Below are 16,737 nucleotides of genomic sequence, written 5' to 3' on the forward strand. Positions count from 1 at the left end.
AGCACCCCCAGAGGCAAATGTTCCTTACAGTAACTAACTCGGTTGAGCATTGTACATTACTGTGCATCTGTGACAGACTAATCTTGTAGTAATTTGCTAAGAATAATCAACATACTCAAGTTTCAGACCAAAAATCGACAATGGTGTAATTCATTAGAGTTCTAATTTTAGACGAGTGAGATTCGTGAATCATACTAACAGCCTGGAAACGTTCCTCTCCTTTTTGGGCGTCTTGACGAGGTTGAGGAAAGTCTGAGTAGGAGAAAGACTTGGTTTACTCCTTGCCCTTTTAATAGACCATTAGGAAAACTAAACACACACACTAGGTACATACACTCACCCCAATAAGTCTCCAACTGGAAAGGTTTTCCTTTTTTACCATTGGCTACGTGACTAATTTAGTCAGGAAAAACAATGACACATACAGAGTTTATCAAATGTTTTTCCTTCAGAAGATGGATCGAATCTTATGCCCCCCTCTGATGGTCCTAAATGTTTTAAACGGCTCACTCAGCACCGGGGCTAAATTATATGGCATTGCGTTCTTTACACAAACCTCTTCACCCCATATTTCCTCTAGCTCTCTCTCCTTGTAAACCAAGAGCAATAAACTATGAACAAGGCCCTGGTTTCTTCCCAGGAAAACCAAGATGACTGCCACTGACTCAGGAGCACTGGCACCAGACCTGGCCGGTCGACCCATTGGGCTCCGGGGAGAATAAAGGGCGCCTAAGAGTGTTTTGCTGCCTTTGCTGCAATCGTTTTTGGCATATTACATAATCATATCCAACTGTACACTGTAGAATCAGATGGTAGGGGGTGGGGGAGGGAGGGTAAAATTGGAGAGGAGTGAGTACTGGTTTTTATGGAACACTATTTCCTTATGCCACAGTACAGACTGGCCTCCCAACCTGGCTTCTTGACAAATAGCCAGGCACACACAACTCACACGACCTGTCTGGCATGCCAGGGCTGTCTATATATATGCCTGAGTGTCAGTGTGCAAATGGAACATCCTCATTTGTATCTACTGTTTGTGCATGGAAATTCATCTGGGTCTGTCAGTAATTTTACGCCTTAGTTGGCCATGTTAGGTTTTTGCAGGTTGAATTAGCTTCAATTAGCTGAACTTGTCAAATGTATTTATGTTACTAATTATGTACAGACTCGCCACTCCCATGCTTTCAACATCACATCAAATCAAACTTTATTTGTCACATGCGCCGAATACAACAAGTGTAGACTTTACCGTGAAATGCTTACTTACAAGCCCTTAACCAACAGTGCAGTTCAAGAAGAGTTAAGAAAATATTTATGATAAAAAGTAACAATAAAAAGTAACAGAATAAGAATAACGAGGCTATATACAGGGGGCACCGGTACTGAGTCAGTGTGTGAGGGTACGGGTTAGTTGAGGTCATTTGTACATGTAGGTGGGGGTGAAGTGACTATGCATAGAAAGTGAACAGTAATTAGCAGCAGTGTACAAAAATGGAGGTGGGGTCAATGTAAATTGCCAGTGGCAATTTTATGAATTGTTCAGCAGTCTTATGGCTTGGGGGTAGAAGCTGTTGAGGAGACTTTTGGTCCTAGACTTGACGATCCGGTACCGCTTGCCGTGAGGTAGCAGAGAAAACAGTCTATAACTTGGGTGACTGGAGTCTCTGACAATTTTATGGGCTTTCCTCTGATACCACCTTTTGTATAGGTCCTGGATGGCAGGAAGCTTGGCCCCAGTGATGTACTGGGCTGTTCACACTACCCTCTGTAGCACATTTTTGGTGATGTGGACACAACTCTCGACCCGCTCCACTACAGCCCATCGATGTTAATGGGGGCCTGTTCGGTTCACCTTTTTCCTGTCGTCCACGATCAGCTCCTTTGTCTTGCTCACATTGAGGGAGAGGTTGTTGTCCTGGCACCACACTGCCAGTTCTCTGACCTCCTCCCTATAGGCCATCTCATCGTTGTTGGTGATCGTCAGCAAACTTAATGATGGTGTTGGAGTCATGTTTGGCCATGCAGTCGTGGGTGAACAGGGAATACAGCAGGGGACTAAGTACACACCCAAGGGGCCCCAGTGTTAAGGATCAGCGTGGCAGACATGTTGTTGCCTTCTCTTACCACCTGGGGGCGGCCCGTCAGGAAGTCGAGGATCCAATTGCAGAGGGTGTTTAGTCCCAGAGTCCTTAGCTTAGTGATGAGCTTCATGGGCACTATGGTGTTGAACGCTGAGCTGTAATCAATGAACAGCATTCTCACATAGGTGTTCCTTTTGTCCAGGTGAGAAAGGGCAGTGTGGAGTGTGATTGAGATTGCGTCATCTGTGGATCTGTTGGGGCGGTATGCGAATTGGAGTGGGTCTAGGGTGTCTGGGAGGATACTGTTGATGTGAGCCATGAACAGGCTTTCAAAGCACTTCATGGCTACCGGTGTGAGTGCCACGGGGCGGTATTCATTTAGGCAGGTTACCTTCGCTTCCTTGGGCACAGGGACTGAAACATGTAGGTATTACAGACTCGGTCAGGGAGAGGTTGAAAATGTCAGTAAAGACACTTGACAGTTGGTCCGCGCATGCTTTAAGTACACGTCCATGGTAATCCGTCTGGCCCAGCGGCTTTGTGAATGTTGACCTGTTTAAAGGTTTTGTTCACGTCGGCTACCGAGAGCGTTATCACACAGTCATCCACAACAGCTGGTGCTCTCGTGCATGCTTCAGTGTTGCTTGCCTCGAAGCGAGCATAAAAGGCATTTAGCTCATCTAGAAGGCTCTTGTCATTGGGCAGCTCGCATCTGGGTTTCCCTTTGTAGTCCGTAATAGTTTTAACGCCCTGCCACATCCAACGAGCATCAGAGCCGGTGTAGTAGGATTCAATCTTAATCCTCTATTGACAGTTTGCTTGTTTGATGGTTCGTCTGAGGGCATAGCAGGATTTCTTATAAGCGTCCGGATTAGTCTCCTTCTCCTTGAAAGCGGCAACCTGCGATGATCCGGTGTAATGGTCCAGAGCTTATGGCAGGAATCCAGTGATGTAGTGGAGATAAACAGTCCAATATACTCATGGTTGATATCGCGCTGTGCAGACTGGCAGGTATTATCCAGGCTAAAAGCGTCTGGTGTCTGAGCTAAAAGGTAAAGGCCGATAGCAGTGGCTAACAATGACTAAATAGCTAGTAGCTAATTAGCTGGTTAACTTCTGATGGCTAGCTCCTGATAGAGGCTCTAGCTATAAGGTATAAAAATAGCAGATCTGTATCACATTGGGTGAGGCGGATTGCCGGAAGGTATATTTAATTTAAAAATGGAAAAAGAGATTGAAATATATACAAAAAAAACAACATTTACACGGGACAACAACAATTGAAGAATGGATTGAAGAATGGGAAGATTGTTCCATTTAATTAGATCTGCTTTCCTATTGTTGAGTGGTGGGATAAAGTTATCTTTATACAGTCTATGTGTTGTTTGTTGTCACTTATTAAGCATCCAACTTCAAAGGAAAGAGGAAGCCCATCAACAACATTGCCGGCTACGCAGACCTGGTGAAGAGAGTGGTGAGACAGAGAAGACATTGTCTGTTCTTCTTGAGTTTTGATGCAGCGTCTTTACCCGACAGAGTTAAGTTAGGATGTGAGAGCTTTTGTTTCCGAAGCCACTACAGTGTTTTAGGTGACAAGCTTACAGTATGGTCATGTTGCAGTAGTGTGTAGGAGGGAGATTCCTAGATGTGAGGAGTGTGCAGGAGGGCATGAGACAATGTATTGTGTACTACCGGTGGAAGAGGTTGTGTGTGTTAACTGTATGGGTACCCATGGTGCTGGAGATCAGCAGTGTCCGTTGAGAGAAAGGTATGTTGAGGTTGCCAGGATCAGAGTAGTACAGAAGGTGTCATATGCTGAGGCAATGAAGAGAGTGGTAGAGGAAGATGGGTCCAGGGCGAGGGAGCCTAAGAGGATCCCTGTGAGTAGGCAGAGAGCAATAAAATGTGATATGAATAACATGTGCTATAGTAATGTTGAATATTTAGCATTCATAGCCATCGTTATCAACTGTACCGCAGAAATGGAATGTAAATCACATAAATTGCTGTGGTGCTGGCAGCTGCAGAGAAGTACTTGGGTGTATGACATTTTACTGCAGAATAGTTACAAGCTGTGTTGAGCAATAGTGTCCTGTCGTCCCAGGCTGCCGCCCCTGGTGTAGGATCAGATAGGACCAAGTAGTGGAAATGGGTGTAGGGTTAGTTGAGGGGGCAATTTTTCTACGATGTTTAATATACTCATACTCAGGAACAGTAGGTGTAAACAGCGCTAGATAAGAGGAATTGATGGATAGGGAGGCCGTGACCGGTATCACACGCCAGTACAGTAGGTGGTGGTGTATAGACCTCACGGTTGCGATCCGCCAATACAAGTTTAAGAAGAAGAAGAAAACCATTGCCGAGATCAACTTTCGCGGTTGCACAACAAAACAACTATCAAGGGACAAAGAACTTGACAGTTGGTAATAACTCAAATTATCAATAAGTAAGTAACTGTATTTTAAGACCGTAACACTTCTTACACTATTCTAAATCGATATTGCGGTGTACTGACTGTTGGCTGTAATGTAAAGTGCACTTAGTTACGTTGTAACGAAGTATAGGCTGCAGTGGTCTACATTGTAATATGTATTGCCACGCTAAACAATTAACGTTCAGCACTGAGGCGAGGTTGTTACAGTGTACACAGGGTAGAGTTCATTGAAAAGCGGCACACTTTCTTGACAGGAACATACACGAACCATTCGTGACAGACAGCTTCCAACGCGTTTTTCCAAACGAAAAATGTAATGTTAACAAACATTCGTGGCTATTTTGACTTCTGTTTCAGTGTTCGACAATTGCTTTACTTTCCTTTTGTATAATGTAGGTAGGTCACTTCCTCTCAGGCTGGCCCTTACAAAAAAGATTGCCGTTTTGAAACTGTCAACTGTGGTATTTTGATTGCAGAACTGCAGTTATACTGCAAAATTACTGCAGTAAAAAAAAGTGTTATTTTGGATGCAGTATTTGCACCATACTGCAGTTACACTGCACTCTGACTGCAGTCTTTTTTGTAAGTGGGTTGCAGGGAGCTTGAAAATAACCACTAAGATTTGTTACAAAATGTCTAACTTTGACTAAAAGTAAACAGTACCAGCACCCAAAATGAGTACCAGAACCTATTTCAGTCCAAGTCAAACACCGATAAGAAGTAATCAGGTAGGAATATTTTCGGTTGTTTCCACTATCAGAGCATGACATTTTTTGGTTTCAAACTGAGTGGTTATCGAAAGGGAGAGAACTGTCCTTACTCAACATTGACTGGAGCGCTCCAAACAAAAGACAGACTGAATTGACAAAACTCGTAAATGAAATAAACAAACTTGTTTCTCACAAGTGAAGCATAGCTTGTCCACTCAGACAATGAGAACAGGAAGACTGGAATAATAATCTACACACAATACTCCATAATGACAAAGCAAAAACAGGTTTTAAGAAATGTTTGCTAATTTATAATAAAAACAAACAAACAATTAAATACCTTATTTGCTTAAATATTCAGACCCTATGCTATGAGACTTGAAATACAGCTCAGGTGCATCCTGGTTCCATTGATCGTCCTTGAGATGTTTCTACAACTTGATTAGAGTCCACCTGTGGTAAATTCAATTGATTGGACATGATTTGGAAAGGCACACCTGTTTAAATATGGTCCTACAGTTGACAGTGCATGTCAGAGGATTTCTGCAGCATTGAAGGTCCCCAAAAACACAGTAGCCTCCATCATTCTTAAATGGAAGACGTTTGTAACCACCAAGACTCTTCCTAGAGCTGGCCGCCAGGCCAAATTGAGCAATCCCGCCGCTGCTACTTATTTTAGGGCTCCCGAGTGGCGCAGCGGTCTAAGGCACTGCATCTCAGTGTTAGAGGTGTCACTACATACCCTGTTCTGAATCCAGGCTGTATCACATCCGGCCATGATTGGGAGTCTCATAGCGCGGTGCACAATGGGTCCGGCGTAGGCCGTCATTGTAAATAAGAATTTATTCTTAACTGACTTGCCTAGTTAAATAAAGGTACAAAAAAAATATATAATAATAATTGGGGGAGGAGGACCTTTGTCAGGGAGGTGACCAAGAACCCGGTGGTCACTCTGACAAAGCTCCAGAGTTCCTCTGTGGAGATAGGTGAACCTTCCAGAAGGACAACCATCTCTGCAGCACTCCACCAATCAGGCGTTTATGGTAGAATGGCCAGACCAGAGCCACTCTTCAGTAAAAGGCACATGACAGCCCGCTTGGAGTTTGCCAAAAGGCACCTAAAGGACTCTGACCATGAGAAACAAGATTCTCTGGTCTGATGAAACCAAGATTGAACTCTTTGGCCTGATTGCCAAGTGTCACATCTGGAGGAAACCTAGCAACATCCCTACGGTGAAGCATGGGGGTGGCAGCATCATGCTGTGGGGATGTTTTTCAGCGGCAGGGACTGGGAGACTAGTCAGGATCGAGGGAAAGATGAACAGAGCAAAGTACAGAGAGATCCTTGATGAAAACCTGCTCCAGAGCGCTCAGAACCTCAGACTGGGGTGAAGGTTCACCTACCAACAGGACAAGGACCCTAAGCACACAGCCAAGACAAAGCAGGGGTGGCTTCGGGACAAGTCTCTGAATGTCCTTGAGTGCCTTAGCCAGAGCCCGGACCTGAACCCAATCGAACATCTCTGGAGAGACCTGAAAATAGCCGTGCAGCGACGCTTCTCATCCAACCTGACAGAGCTTGAGAGGATCTGCAGAGAAGAATGGGAGAAACTCCCCAAATACAGGTGTGCCAAGCTTGTAGCGTCATACCCAAGAGGACTCAGCTGTTATCACTGCCAAAGGTGGTTCAACAAAGTACTGAGTAAAGGGTCTGAATACTTATATAAATATGATATTTCAGTGGGGGTTTTTTCAATACATTAGCAAAAATTTCTAAAACCTGTTTTGACTTTATGGGGTGTTGTGTGTAGATTGAGGTCTGTATGTGTTTTAAATATATATATATATATATATATATATATATATATATATATATATATATATATATATATATATATATAAAAAACATTTTTTTACAAATCCATTTTACAATAAGGTTATAATGTAACAAAATTTAGAAAAAGTGAAGGGGTCGGAATACTTTCCCGAATGCACTGTACACTAACAATCGAACTCAAACAATTCGCACAATGAAGTTATGAAACAATGAATATGCACAAATTGGCTGGGGGGGGGGGGGGCGCATTCTGGAGAGCGAAGGCCATTGCGCATCTGGGTGCATTCGCCATACAGCATTTACGGTGATAAAGCCTGCGCAGAGGTCAGGCTATTCACTTCATGCGCTTCACAGAGCAGTGCAGACCTGTTGTCAAGGAAGTGAGTTTGTGTTTATACAGGATATTCTGCCCCACACCTAGTGTCAACCAGTCATGTCAATGCAGCGCTATACAGAGCCCTCCACATGTTACACAATTTGGGAGGCGCAGGGCGATGCGGTACAGAGCTCAATATTGCCTCTGCATGCCTCTGGAGGCTCCCCAATTGCGTCACACCCTCCATATGGAGGCTCCGACCACATTTCGGATCAAGCATAAATTGGCTTTTTAGTCTCGGCCTCTGCAATCGATTAGTTCACTGAGATGGGCACATATGTATGTACACTACCGGTCAAAAGTTTTAGAACACCTACTCACTCAAGGGTTTTTCTTTATTTTTTACTATTTTCTACATTGTAGAAGACCTCAACTATGAAATAACATATATGGACTCATGTAGTAACCAAAAAAGTGTTAAACAAATGAAATAAGATTTTATTTTTGAGATTCTTCAAAGTAGCCACCCTTTGCCTTGAGTAGGTGTTCTAAAACTTTTGTTCGGTAGTGTATGTATGTTTTAGTCGAGCAGTAACACACACAATTTCGGTTGACCAACAGCCTAACCACCAAATAATCAACCAGTCGACTAATTGGGGTCAGCCCTAAATGTATCGCAACATTCTTTTTGCAACTTTGTGTAGAAAACCATTAGCTTTTGCTCATGTGTTGCAGGAACAGCGGCATCTGGTGGGAAAAACCTGGTACTTTTACTTAAGTTATGGGGAAAATGCAAGCGACTTCAATGGCTAATTTCTCATAACGGGGGAAAAAACATCACCAAATTCACTGAGAATACATGACATAATATGAATGAACAATACTCCAAGTCGCAGCTTCATAATACTTGTCAAACAGAGAACTTATGCTGTATACTGGCTTTTGGGGTGGGGTTTGGGGGGTCTGTGGGTGGAGTTGATTCATTTATTTGGAAACCTCCACATCCTAATCATTAAGAGGTTTTTGTGCAAATCGGATGTTGGGTACTATATTTATTGAATGTTTATGTGAATCCTATAAATGTAAATGGCCTATTTGGGTGCAATCAATTAGCTGAATTTCTAGTTATATTCAAGCAAATTAATGTTGCAGGAATCCTTATCTTATGTTTCTAACTACAGAAACGGTTTCAGAACAATCTGAGATTTTGGAGGTCATGGCTTGCCGAAATGAGATTGAATGACCCTGGGGACATCTTTGTTTGTACAGTAATTATGTGTCATGCATTCCTCAAAGCTTTATGTATTTGTCTGTCCTCTGCAGTACTGTCTCTTCAGAGTGAGGGAGTGTTGGGATATGGAGAACTTTTTTTGGCTATTTTTGTGATTGGTGGCCGAGGATGTGATTGTGATTGGTAGTTCTTCAGTCCACTCCAAACTATTGAACATAATCCTTAACTGTTAATGATTTAGCGAGAGAGGCTCCGGAGCGCTGATAACAAGCTGATCACCTGCGCAGACGGTCTCTTCAGGCTCCGTGTACTGATAGTAACTGTTAGACTATATGACTCACTAGTCATATGATGGCATACTTTATGTTTTCATAGTAAACACATCTATGCTGGCTTCAAAATTCACAAGTAAATGGCAAGTGGTGGATGACAATACTCTGACCGTGCCTGTCTTTTCAGTCTTCTTCAATCCCTGTAAAAAAAGGAAATTCCCTAAATGGACAGTGTATTGCTCCTCCTATTTGCAGAGACATTTCCTGTGTCATTGGGCTTGTTATCAGTGAGTGTGATAGTGCCTTTTTGTGAGAGCTCAGCTAATGATTCCACCCCTATCATAAACTGTGCGGCCTGACTTTCTACAGGATACGGTCTCAAAGGTTAAAAGCCTTTATTGGGGTCGCCCCAAATTTGGGTGGCGGAAGTGACTCACTGTCAGATGGTGGGTTGGGCGACGCCAGAGGGAGATGGGGACGTGTTCAATCAGGCCTTTTGGTTTGTTAGTCATAGGCGTTAAAGGAAGCAGTGCCTTTTTTTTGAATGAAGAATCTGAGAAACATTTGATGGTGAGGCAAAGGGATGACTGAAGCAGAGGAAGGAACAGAGGATTGGAGATGAGAAACAAGGATAGTGTTGGGCAGACAGACAGACAATGGACTTAACACTCAAACTCCTAACAAACTTGACCAGTTAAGGGCATTGCTAGTCAGCCATCAACACTAGGTGTTCAACCATCATAGAGCTGGGATGATAAACCGCAGGCAATCTGTTCAGCACGATAAGTAGAGTATGCTAGAGAAATGTAAAGTTTGAAATTAAATAAGTTTGCTAATATGGGTGATTATTAATGGGCCAAATTGACCGCTAGAACCATTAAACTAGTAGTAGTTTAAAGAAGAATAAATAAAACAGTGGTGCACATTGATGTTATAAACGTATAGTTTATATTTATTGTTATCGCTTCAGGCAATTGTCGCGATATGGATTTTTGTCCGTACGTTAGCCATCAATTATTGAAGGAAACCAAAGAAGCCAGCATTACAGTAGCTAGGACTCACTCATCTCTTCATCCTCGACCCAGTAGTCCGATCTTCCCAGTCACTCAATGCCAAATAGCCTTACTACTGTGTGTCTAGGAGCATGGCGGCGTCGACTGCCTTTACACTGTTGTTGTAGCTATGTATTTATGAGTTTGTTTATTTCCCCAGAGTGTTTCCCTGACCTCGGGTGGCCAAGATGGGCTTCCACATGGTTTAGTGTGGCCTGTCAACGCCTTCGAGGAGAGCGAGGAGTTATGTTTGTTTGCCGTTACTAGTGTAGGCCTCTGCACCCAATACGCTCTCTACCGGCCACCCCCGCCTCTTATGCCTCTTCCCCTTTCAACACACTGAGAAAAGGGCAGGCTATTCCGGGGACCAGGCTTACCCATGTTCACACGTTTTGTATGACAAAGTTGATATACATGTGGACACGAGCTGTCTGTGCTAGCATTCTATAGCGTGATATAGTATAGCGTGAAATTTGTTGTTTTCTGTCCTGGGAGTGTGACTGGGATCTGACAATTTTTGGAATCTGTTCCCAACTACCAAGGCCCTATCGGTCTTGGCCTTGTGCAGGAAGTGCCATATGAGCCTCTTGGCAGGCTTCTGTGAGCGGTGATATGATCTGGGCTAGGCTGCTGTTTTTGGAGATTTTCCCTGGAAGTCAGCTGTTTTGTTTGGTGGGCGGGGAAGAGCGTTGCTAAAAGAGACAGGAACCAGTTCTGGCAGGCTACTGACTGAGGACAAGTCCTCCTCTTGGTTATGTTTTAATTTATACTCACTGTCCAGTTTTTTATTTTTTTACCCTGGTATTTACGAGATGCAAGCCAAAATGTTTGATAACCTGAGTTGAATTTTTTGGGGTTAGCCGAAATGGGACTGTGAAATTGTAACCGTTGAATTCTGTCATTGGAGGAAATATTTCTGACAAGATGCAGGTGACCTTGAGCCTTTTCAAGGGAGTCTGCAAAAACTCTGCAGTGAATACTATGATATTTCTTAAAATTTGGCAGTGTATTTTTTTATTAATTTATTTAACTAGGCAAGTCAGTTAAGAACAAATTCTTATTTACAATGACGGCCTACCAAAAGGCAAAATGCCAAGAGAGACAATACTACATAAAGAGAGACCTAAGACAACATGTCATATGTTGCTGCCATGCTAACACAGCATTGCAGCAGCACAACATGGAAACAAAAGAGGGTACAAACATTATTGGGCACAGAGACAACAGCACAAAGGACAAGAAGGTAGAGGAGACAATACATCACGCAAAGCAGCCACAACTGTCAGTAAGAATGTTCATGATTGAGTCTTTGAATGAAGAGATTGAGATAAAACTGACCAGTTTGAGTGTTTGTTGCAGCTCGTTCCAGTCGCTAGCTGCAGCGAACTGAAAAGTCTAATTCCGTTACTGTGGAATTGCCCAAACACATTGAGGCTAGAGAGATGAGGCAGCATTATTAGACACCCTGCTGACGTTCTAACAAGCACTGAGCCATGTCTCTACGGGGTTTATCTTTTACATGTTCTGTTCCATAGTAGTGCCATTATCTGCTTCTGCCTTTCTGTGTTGTCCTCTGTAGGTGGTGACGGATGGTGAGACTGGAGGAACCTTTTGTGAACCGCTCATCTCATCCTCCTCAGGCCAGAGTGATGCCACTTTTCAGAATGAGACCGCTTTCCTGACACAGGGAGGTTACTCCTTCCCCAACTCGGGCTCTGTCCTCTACCTACCTCACCCCTGACTACTTACCTCACCCCAAGTCAACACCCTAGAGCTTGCTTCCTAACCCATGAACCCTCCCCTCGAATTACTACCTCAGCACTTTCCTCTATGTAAACCTGGTGCTCCCAGACCCTCCTGAGTCTTTCCCCTCACCCTACCCCAATCCATTACACCTTCATCAACCCCTGAGGGGCATTTAAAAAAGGCATTACCAGTGCCTACTCCCCGTTGTCAGTAAGGTGATCTAAGCCTTCCCTCTTATTACCTCAAACCCTCCTACTGTGTACTGGCACGCAAAGATGCGCCGGAACTTTGAGTGGCAGATGTTTGAGTGACGTCCCCACTCTGTCATGTCAGAGACTGGAGGAGAGGGGTGGGGCCAGAGTGGGAATCCCACGTCTGTGTTTGCCTATGAAGGTCATCAAGGCCCAGAGGAAGGCGGCATGAAGAATGAGGGAGAGATGCGAAAAGGAGAGGAGGGGCAGGGAAGAGAAGAGGATGAGGATTACGATTCGGTAAGTGGGTGCATGAAGACGGAGAGAATGAGGCCCTTTCCCAATTGATATTTACTTGATTCCTTGCGTCCTCTTTCCTCACCACCTCCTCAAACCGCTTTGGAGATAAAGATCCAAGGTCACTCTACTCAGACCTTCTCCTTCAATGCATTTTGAGAAGGAGGTGAGAAGAGATGACCGGACAGAGGAAAGATGGAAAATTGGCTTAGGCTTCACCTCGCACAAGTAATCACATCATGTACAGCACATTACAAACAGCAAGATGCGAGTGACCTCTTTCCCTTCCTCTCTGTTCGCCCAGCCTCCAGAGAGGCAGATCGTGGTGGGCATCTGCTCCATGATGAAGAAGTCCAAGTCCAAGCCCATGACCCAGATCATGGAAAGGCTGTGTAAGTTTGAGTACATCACCGTGGTCATCTTCCCCGAGGAGGTCATCCTCAACGAGCCAGTGGACAAATGGCCCCTGTGTGACTGCCTCGTCTCCTTCCACTCCAAAGGTACAAACGAACGTACGTATGTGCACCCACCGCATACGACTACGTGCATCAGGTACTGGCGTGCCCATGCACATTGCACAGATTAACGTGTATAATGTATATGCATGCCAATATACAGTAAGTATACACGAATACAATCTGTTCATACCGAACACAGTCATTCCCATCTTGCTCATGTTTAGTCTGACTTGTCCTGGTTTAAATTGGGTATATCTTAGGAGAAGGGTCAGAAAAGGAAAATAAACATGAGGAAATGGAAATATGTTTAGGACACCAGTATACAGACCAATGGAACGACAATGTAATGGTTGAGGAATTTTCTTCCATATCCTGTATTATTTATGTGGTTGTGTTTTGTGTATATGAATGCATGTATGGGGGTGGCTTTGTAGGTTTCCCATTGGACAAAGCGGTAGAGTACGCCAACCTCAGAAACCCACTTCTCATCAATGACCTGAATATGCAGTACTACATACAAGACAGGTATTATGGTGAACACACACGCTCAACTTCCTGCTCATACTTTGTCAAAGTCTGTTGACTTGTTCCTTCGTAAACGTTTTGTCTCATGTCCCTTCAGGAGGGAGGTGTATCGTATCTTGCAGGAGGAGGGGATTGACCTTCCTCGTTACGCTGTGTTAACCCGAGACCCAGACAGACCTGAGGGTAAGTGTTACAACACAACTAGTCTCTTGTGATAGACTGTTACCGTTAAATCGATCAGCTGGCTCGCGTGGACGCACATTTTGCTTCTGGGTCCCGGGATTACAAAATAAACAAACTTAAACCCTTTGTGTGTAAATGTGGTTGTAACTGATCCCAACACCCTCACTAAATGATCCTTATCAAAGTCCACTCGCACAGTCTAATAAGAAATCGATGTGCATTGCGAACAAATACGGTTCTGGATAGTTAGCTCGCAGTGGGAAGGCACTGAGTTCCTGACGTCTATTGCCGTGGTGCGCAAAGGAAATCTTTTGAAATTCACATTTGTTGCGGTGTTGTGTTGGGAAGAAAAGTGCAATCATAACCTTGAAAATGAAGATTTACGCTGTAGCTCTTTTTCCAATGGTCAAATTCACACTATAGCACTTTTGCAACGAACTGTCAAAATGAAGACCAGAATTGACGGGTTCACAAAAGGTTGGTGACCGCTGCTTTAAAGGGTTGCATAGTTGTAGGCCTAGCCTATTGAAGATGAAGGCTATTACCATATTAACACCTGCCCAATCCTTTTCAGATTTAAATTGTGCCTATGAATAGGGTTTATAGTCCAATTTCGAATGGGGCATTCATTCAAGTGTGCTTTTTAGGCCCTGATTGAACTCTGTCTCTAAATGACTGTGGTGTGTCTGCCTCCCAGAATGTAACCTGGTAGAGGGGGAGGATCATGTGGAGGTGAACGGGGAGGTGTTCCCCAAGCCCTTTGTGGAGAAGCCCGTGTGCGCAGAGGACCACAATGTCTACATCTACTACCCCACCTCAGCTGGAGGGGGCAGCCAGAGACTCTTCAGAAAGGTACTGAGGGACTAGGGAGGTACAGTTGTCTTCAAATGGGTCATGCTGTTCAAATGATAGTGGAGGGGGAGGAAGCTTTAAGAGCCATGCCGTACAGAAAGGTCTGATACTCAAGTATACCCACTCGGTACTCAAACTTTTAGCCCTCATTTGAAATATTTTAGCTGCACTTGATTGGTCTTGCATGACAGAATGAAACTAATGGATTTGTCCCAAAAGTGCAAACCCCACCCATCTTTCAGGTGGAATCAAGCGCTCTCATAAGTATATGAATGATCCCCTCTCTCCTGTAGATAGGGAGCCGCAGCAGTGTGTACTCCCCAGAGAGCTGTGTGAGGAAGACTGGCTCCTACATATACGAGGAGTTCATGCCAACGGACGGCACTGATGTCAAGGTACCATCTTAAGTGTATGCTGGTGTGTGAGCTGTGTCTTCTCGTCTCCTGCTTGGACCTGTTAGATGTAACAAATGATTTCTTGAATCATACCATGGCAATAGCAGTGTGAATGACTTCATAACATGATTCTTATTTTTGTTCTATTGCGTGGCCGTGATCATAGGTTGGTGCCACCATCTGAAAATGTTAGCGGCACGAGGGGGGGAATGTTAGCTGCACGAGGGGGGAAAGTGTTAGCGGCACGAGGGGGGAAAGTGTTAGCGGCACGAGGGGGGAAAGTGTTGGCGGCACGAGGGGGGAAAGTGTTGGCGGCACGAAGGGGGGAAAGTGTTGGCGGCACGAAGGGGGGAAAGTGTTGGCGGCACGAAGGGGGGAAAGTGTTGGCGGCACGAAGGGGGGAAAGTGTTGGCGGCACGAAGGGGGGAAAGTGTTGGCGGCACGAAGGGGGGAAAGTGTTGGCGGCACGAGGGGGGGGAAAGTGTTGGCGGCACGAGGGGGGGGAAAGTGTTGGCGGCACGAGGGGGGGGAAAGTGTTGGCGGCACGAGGGGGGGGGAAGTGTTGGCGGCACGAGGGGGGGGAAGTGTTGGCGGCACGAGGGGGGGAAGTGTTGGCGGCACGAGGGGGGAAAGTTAGTCCGGAGCCCTACTGTTTATGGATAACATGGTTCATGGTAGGCCAACATAATTTTTAAAGAGAGAACACGTGTTATGATCTCAGGGGAAATAGGCCTATGTGAATTTAAATGCTCAGGAGTTGAGAATACTGGTATAGCTTATCCAGAGACCAAAAAGGTGTTTGATGCAAATCAAACATTATTCATATCCAATGATGTACTGCCCGTAAGGGCGGAGTACCGCTAGTATGTATATGATATCAGGTGAACACTGGGACCTGACTGTGTGTATAATAACATGTCATATCAGGTGTACACAGTGGGTCCTGACTATGCCCATGCTGAGGCAAGGAAGTCCCCGGCCCTGGACGGTAAGGTGGAGCGGGACAGTGAGGGGAAGGAGATCCGCTACCCTGTCATGCTCTCCGCCATGGAGAAACTGGTGGCCCGCAAGGTCTGCCTGGCCTTCAAGGTGAGGCTTTTCAACCAATCAGACCACTCTGTGTTTGTCTTCTCTCCAAATCAACCTGAAGCCTTAACTTCTTAAACTATCCCAATAGTCTGAAGAGACTTCCTCTCCTCAACCTCGTCTTATTTCCTTCGTCTGCAATGATTGTGCAGGAGCTGGATAGGTGAAAGCAACTGATGTATTTTCAGATCAGTGCAGATGAATGAAAGAAGATGAATGTAGGAGCCGTCTAAGGTCTGCAATATGTAAATATTTGGGCGATCTGACCAAATTCACATAGACATGTGAGTTATAGAACGTCATTCTCAGTCTAAGCAGTAGATCTGTGCTGTGTGCTATTCCTATGCTGTTGCATCTTTTTACTTTTGGTTTTGTACACCAGCTTCAAACAGCTGAAAATGCTATATTTTTGCTTATTGAAAACATATTTCACAATGGTTTAGATGGTACAATGATTCTCTACACTATACGTTGCTTGTTTTGTCACATAAACTGAAATAAGACAAACTATTCACATTTTTGCAACAAGAAAATGGCCACGTGATTTTCTGGATATTGCAGCTTTAAGGAGCACTTGACTTGATTGGCTACATTCAGTTTGAATGGCTGACTGACGCATTCTTCCACTCCCAGCAAACGGTGTGTGGCTTCGACCTCTTGAGAGCGAATGGCCACTCATTCGTCTGTGACGTCAATGGCTTCAGCTTTGTGAAGAACTCCATGAAGTACTATGACGACTGTGCCAAGGTCTTGGGGTAGGTGTGGCTAGCTGTCATGCTGAGGGGTCAACTATCGGTCTTCCTTACAGCTTAACCCCTGATTTACACTTTGACACTCAAGGATCAGCTGGGTATCTAAAGCCATATGTCATTCCTTGAATTGGCCAGGATCCAAACTCGCACTCTATTGGTTGTCAGAACCCAAACACTGCTCTAGCTCACTCCATTGGTTGTCAGAACCCAAACACTGTTCTAGCTCACTCCATTGGTTGTCAGAACCCAAATGCGGCTCTAGCTCACTCCATTGGTTGTCAGAACCCAAACGCGGCTCTAGCTCACTCCATTGGTTGTCA

At 44.6% G+C, this 16,737-nt stretch overlaps 1 protein-coding gene across 10 annotated transcripts in view; it reads left to right on the forward strand.

The window, feature by feature from the left end:
* Window positions 1–4,420: 4,420 nt before the first annotated feature.
* The window catches only part of LOC129862804 (inositol hexakisphosphate and diphosphoinositol-pentakisphosphate kinase 1-like), a 67,082-nt gene continuing 54,765 nt past the window's right edge, over window positions 4,421–16,737 (forward strand). For 6 of the 10 annotated variants that reach the window (XM_055934789.1, XM_055934791.1, XM_055934794.1 and 3 more), the window contains exons 1-9: window positions 4,421–4,527; window positions 11,512–12,169; window positions 12,471–12,678; window positions 13,059–13,149; window positions 13,247–13,332; window positions 14,030–14,184; window positions 14,478–14,579; window positions 15,507–15,668; window positions 16,299–16,420. In XM_055934789.1, the coding sequence (XP_055790764.1) occupies window positions 12,005–12,169; window positions 12,471–12,678; window positions 13,059–13,149; window positions 13,247–13,332; window positions 14,030–14,184; window positions 14,478–14,579; window positions 15,507–15,668; window positions 16,299–16,420 (1,091 nt within the window). In that variant the 5' untranslated portion in view covers window positions 4,421–4,527; window positions 11,512–12,004. The remainder of the gene's footprint in view (window positions 4,528–11,511; window positions 12,170–12,470; window positions 12,679–13,058; window positions 13,150–13,246; window positions 13,333–14,029; window positions 14,185–14,477; window positions 14,580–15,506; window positions 15,669–16,298; window positions 16,421–16,737) is intronic. The other 4 variants (XM_055934798.1, XM_055934790.1, XM_055934792.1 and 1 more) reach the window with 1 other exon arrangement.

The sequence above is a fragment of the Salvelinus fontinalis genome, chromosome 9, assembly GCF_029448725.1.
Source record: "Salvelinus fontinalis isolate EN_2023a chromosome 9, ASM2944872v1, whole genome shotgun sequence".
Lineage (NCBI taxonomy): Eukaryota > Metazoa > Chordata > Actinopteri > Salmoniformes > Salmonidae > Salvelinus > Salvelinus fontinalis.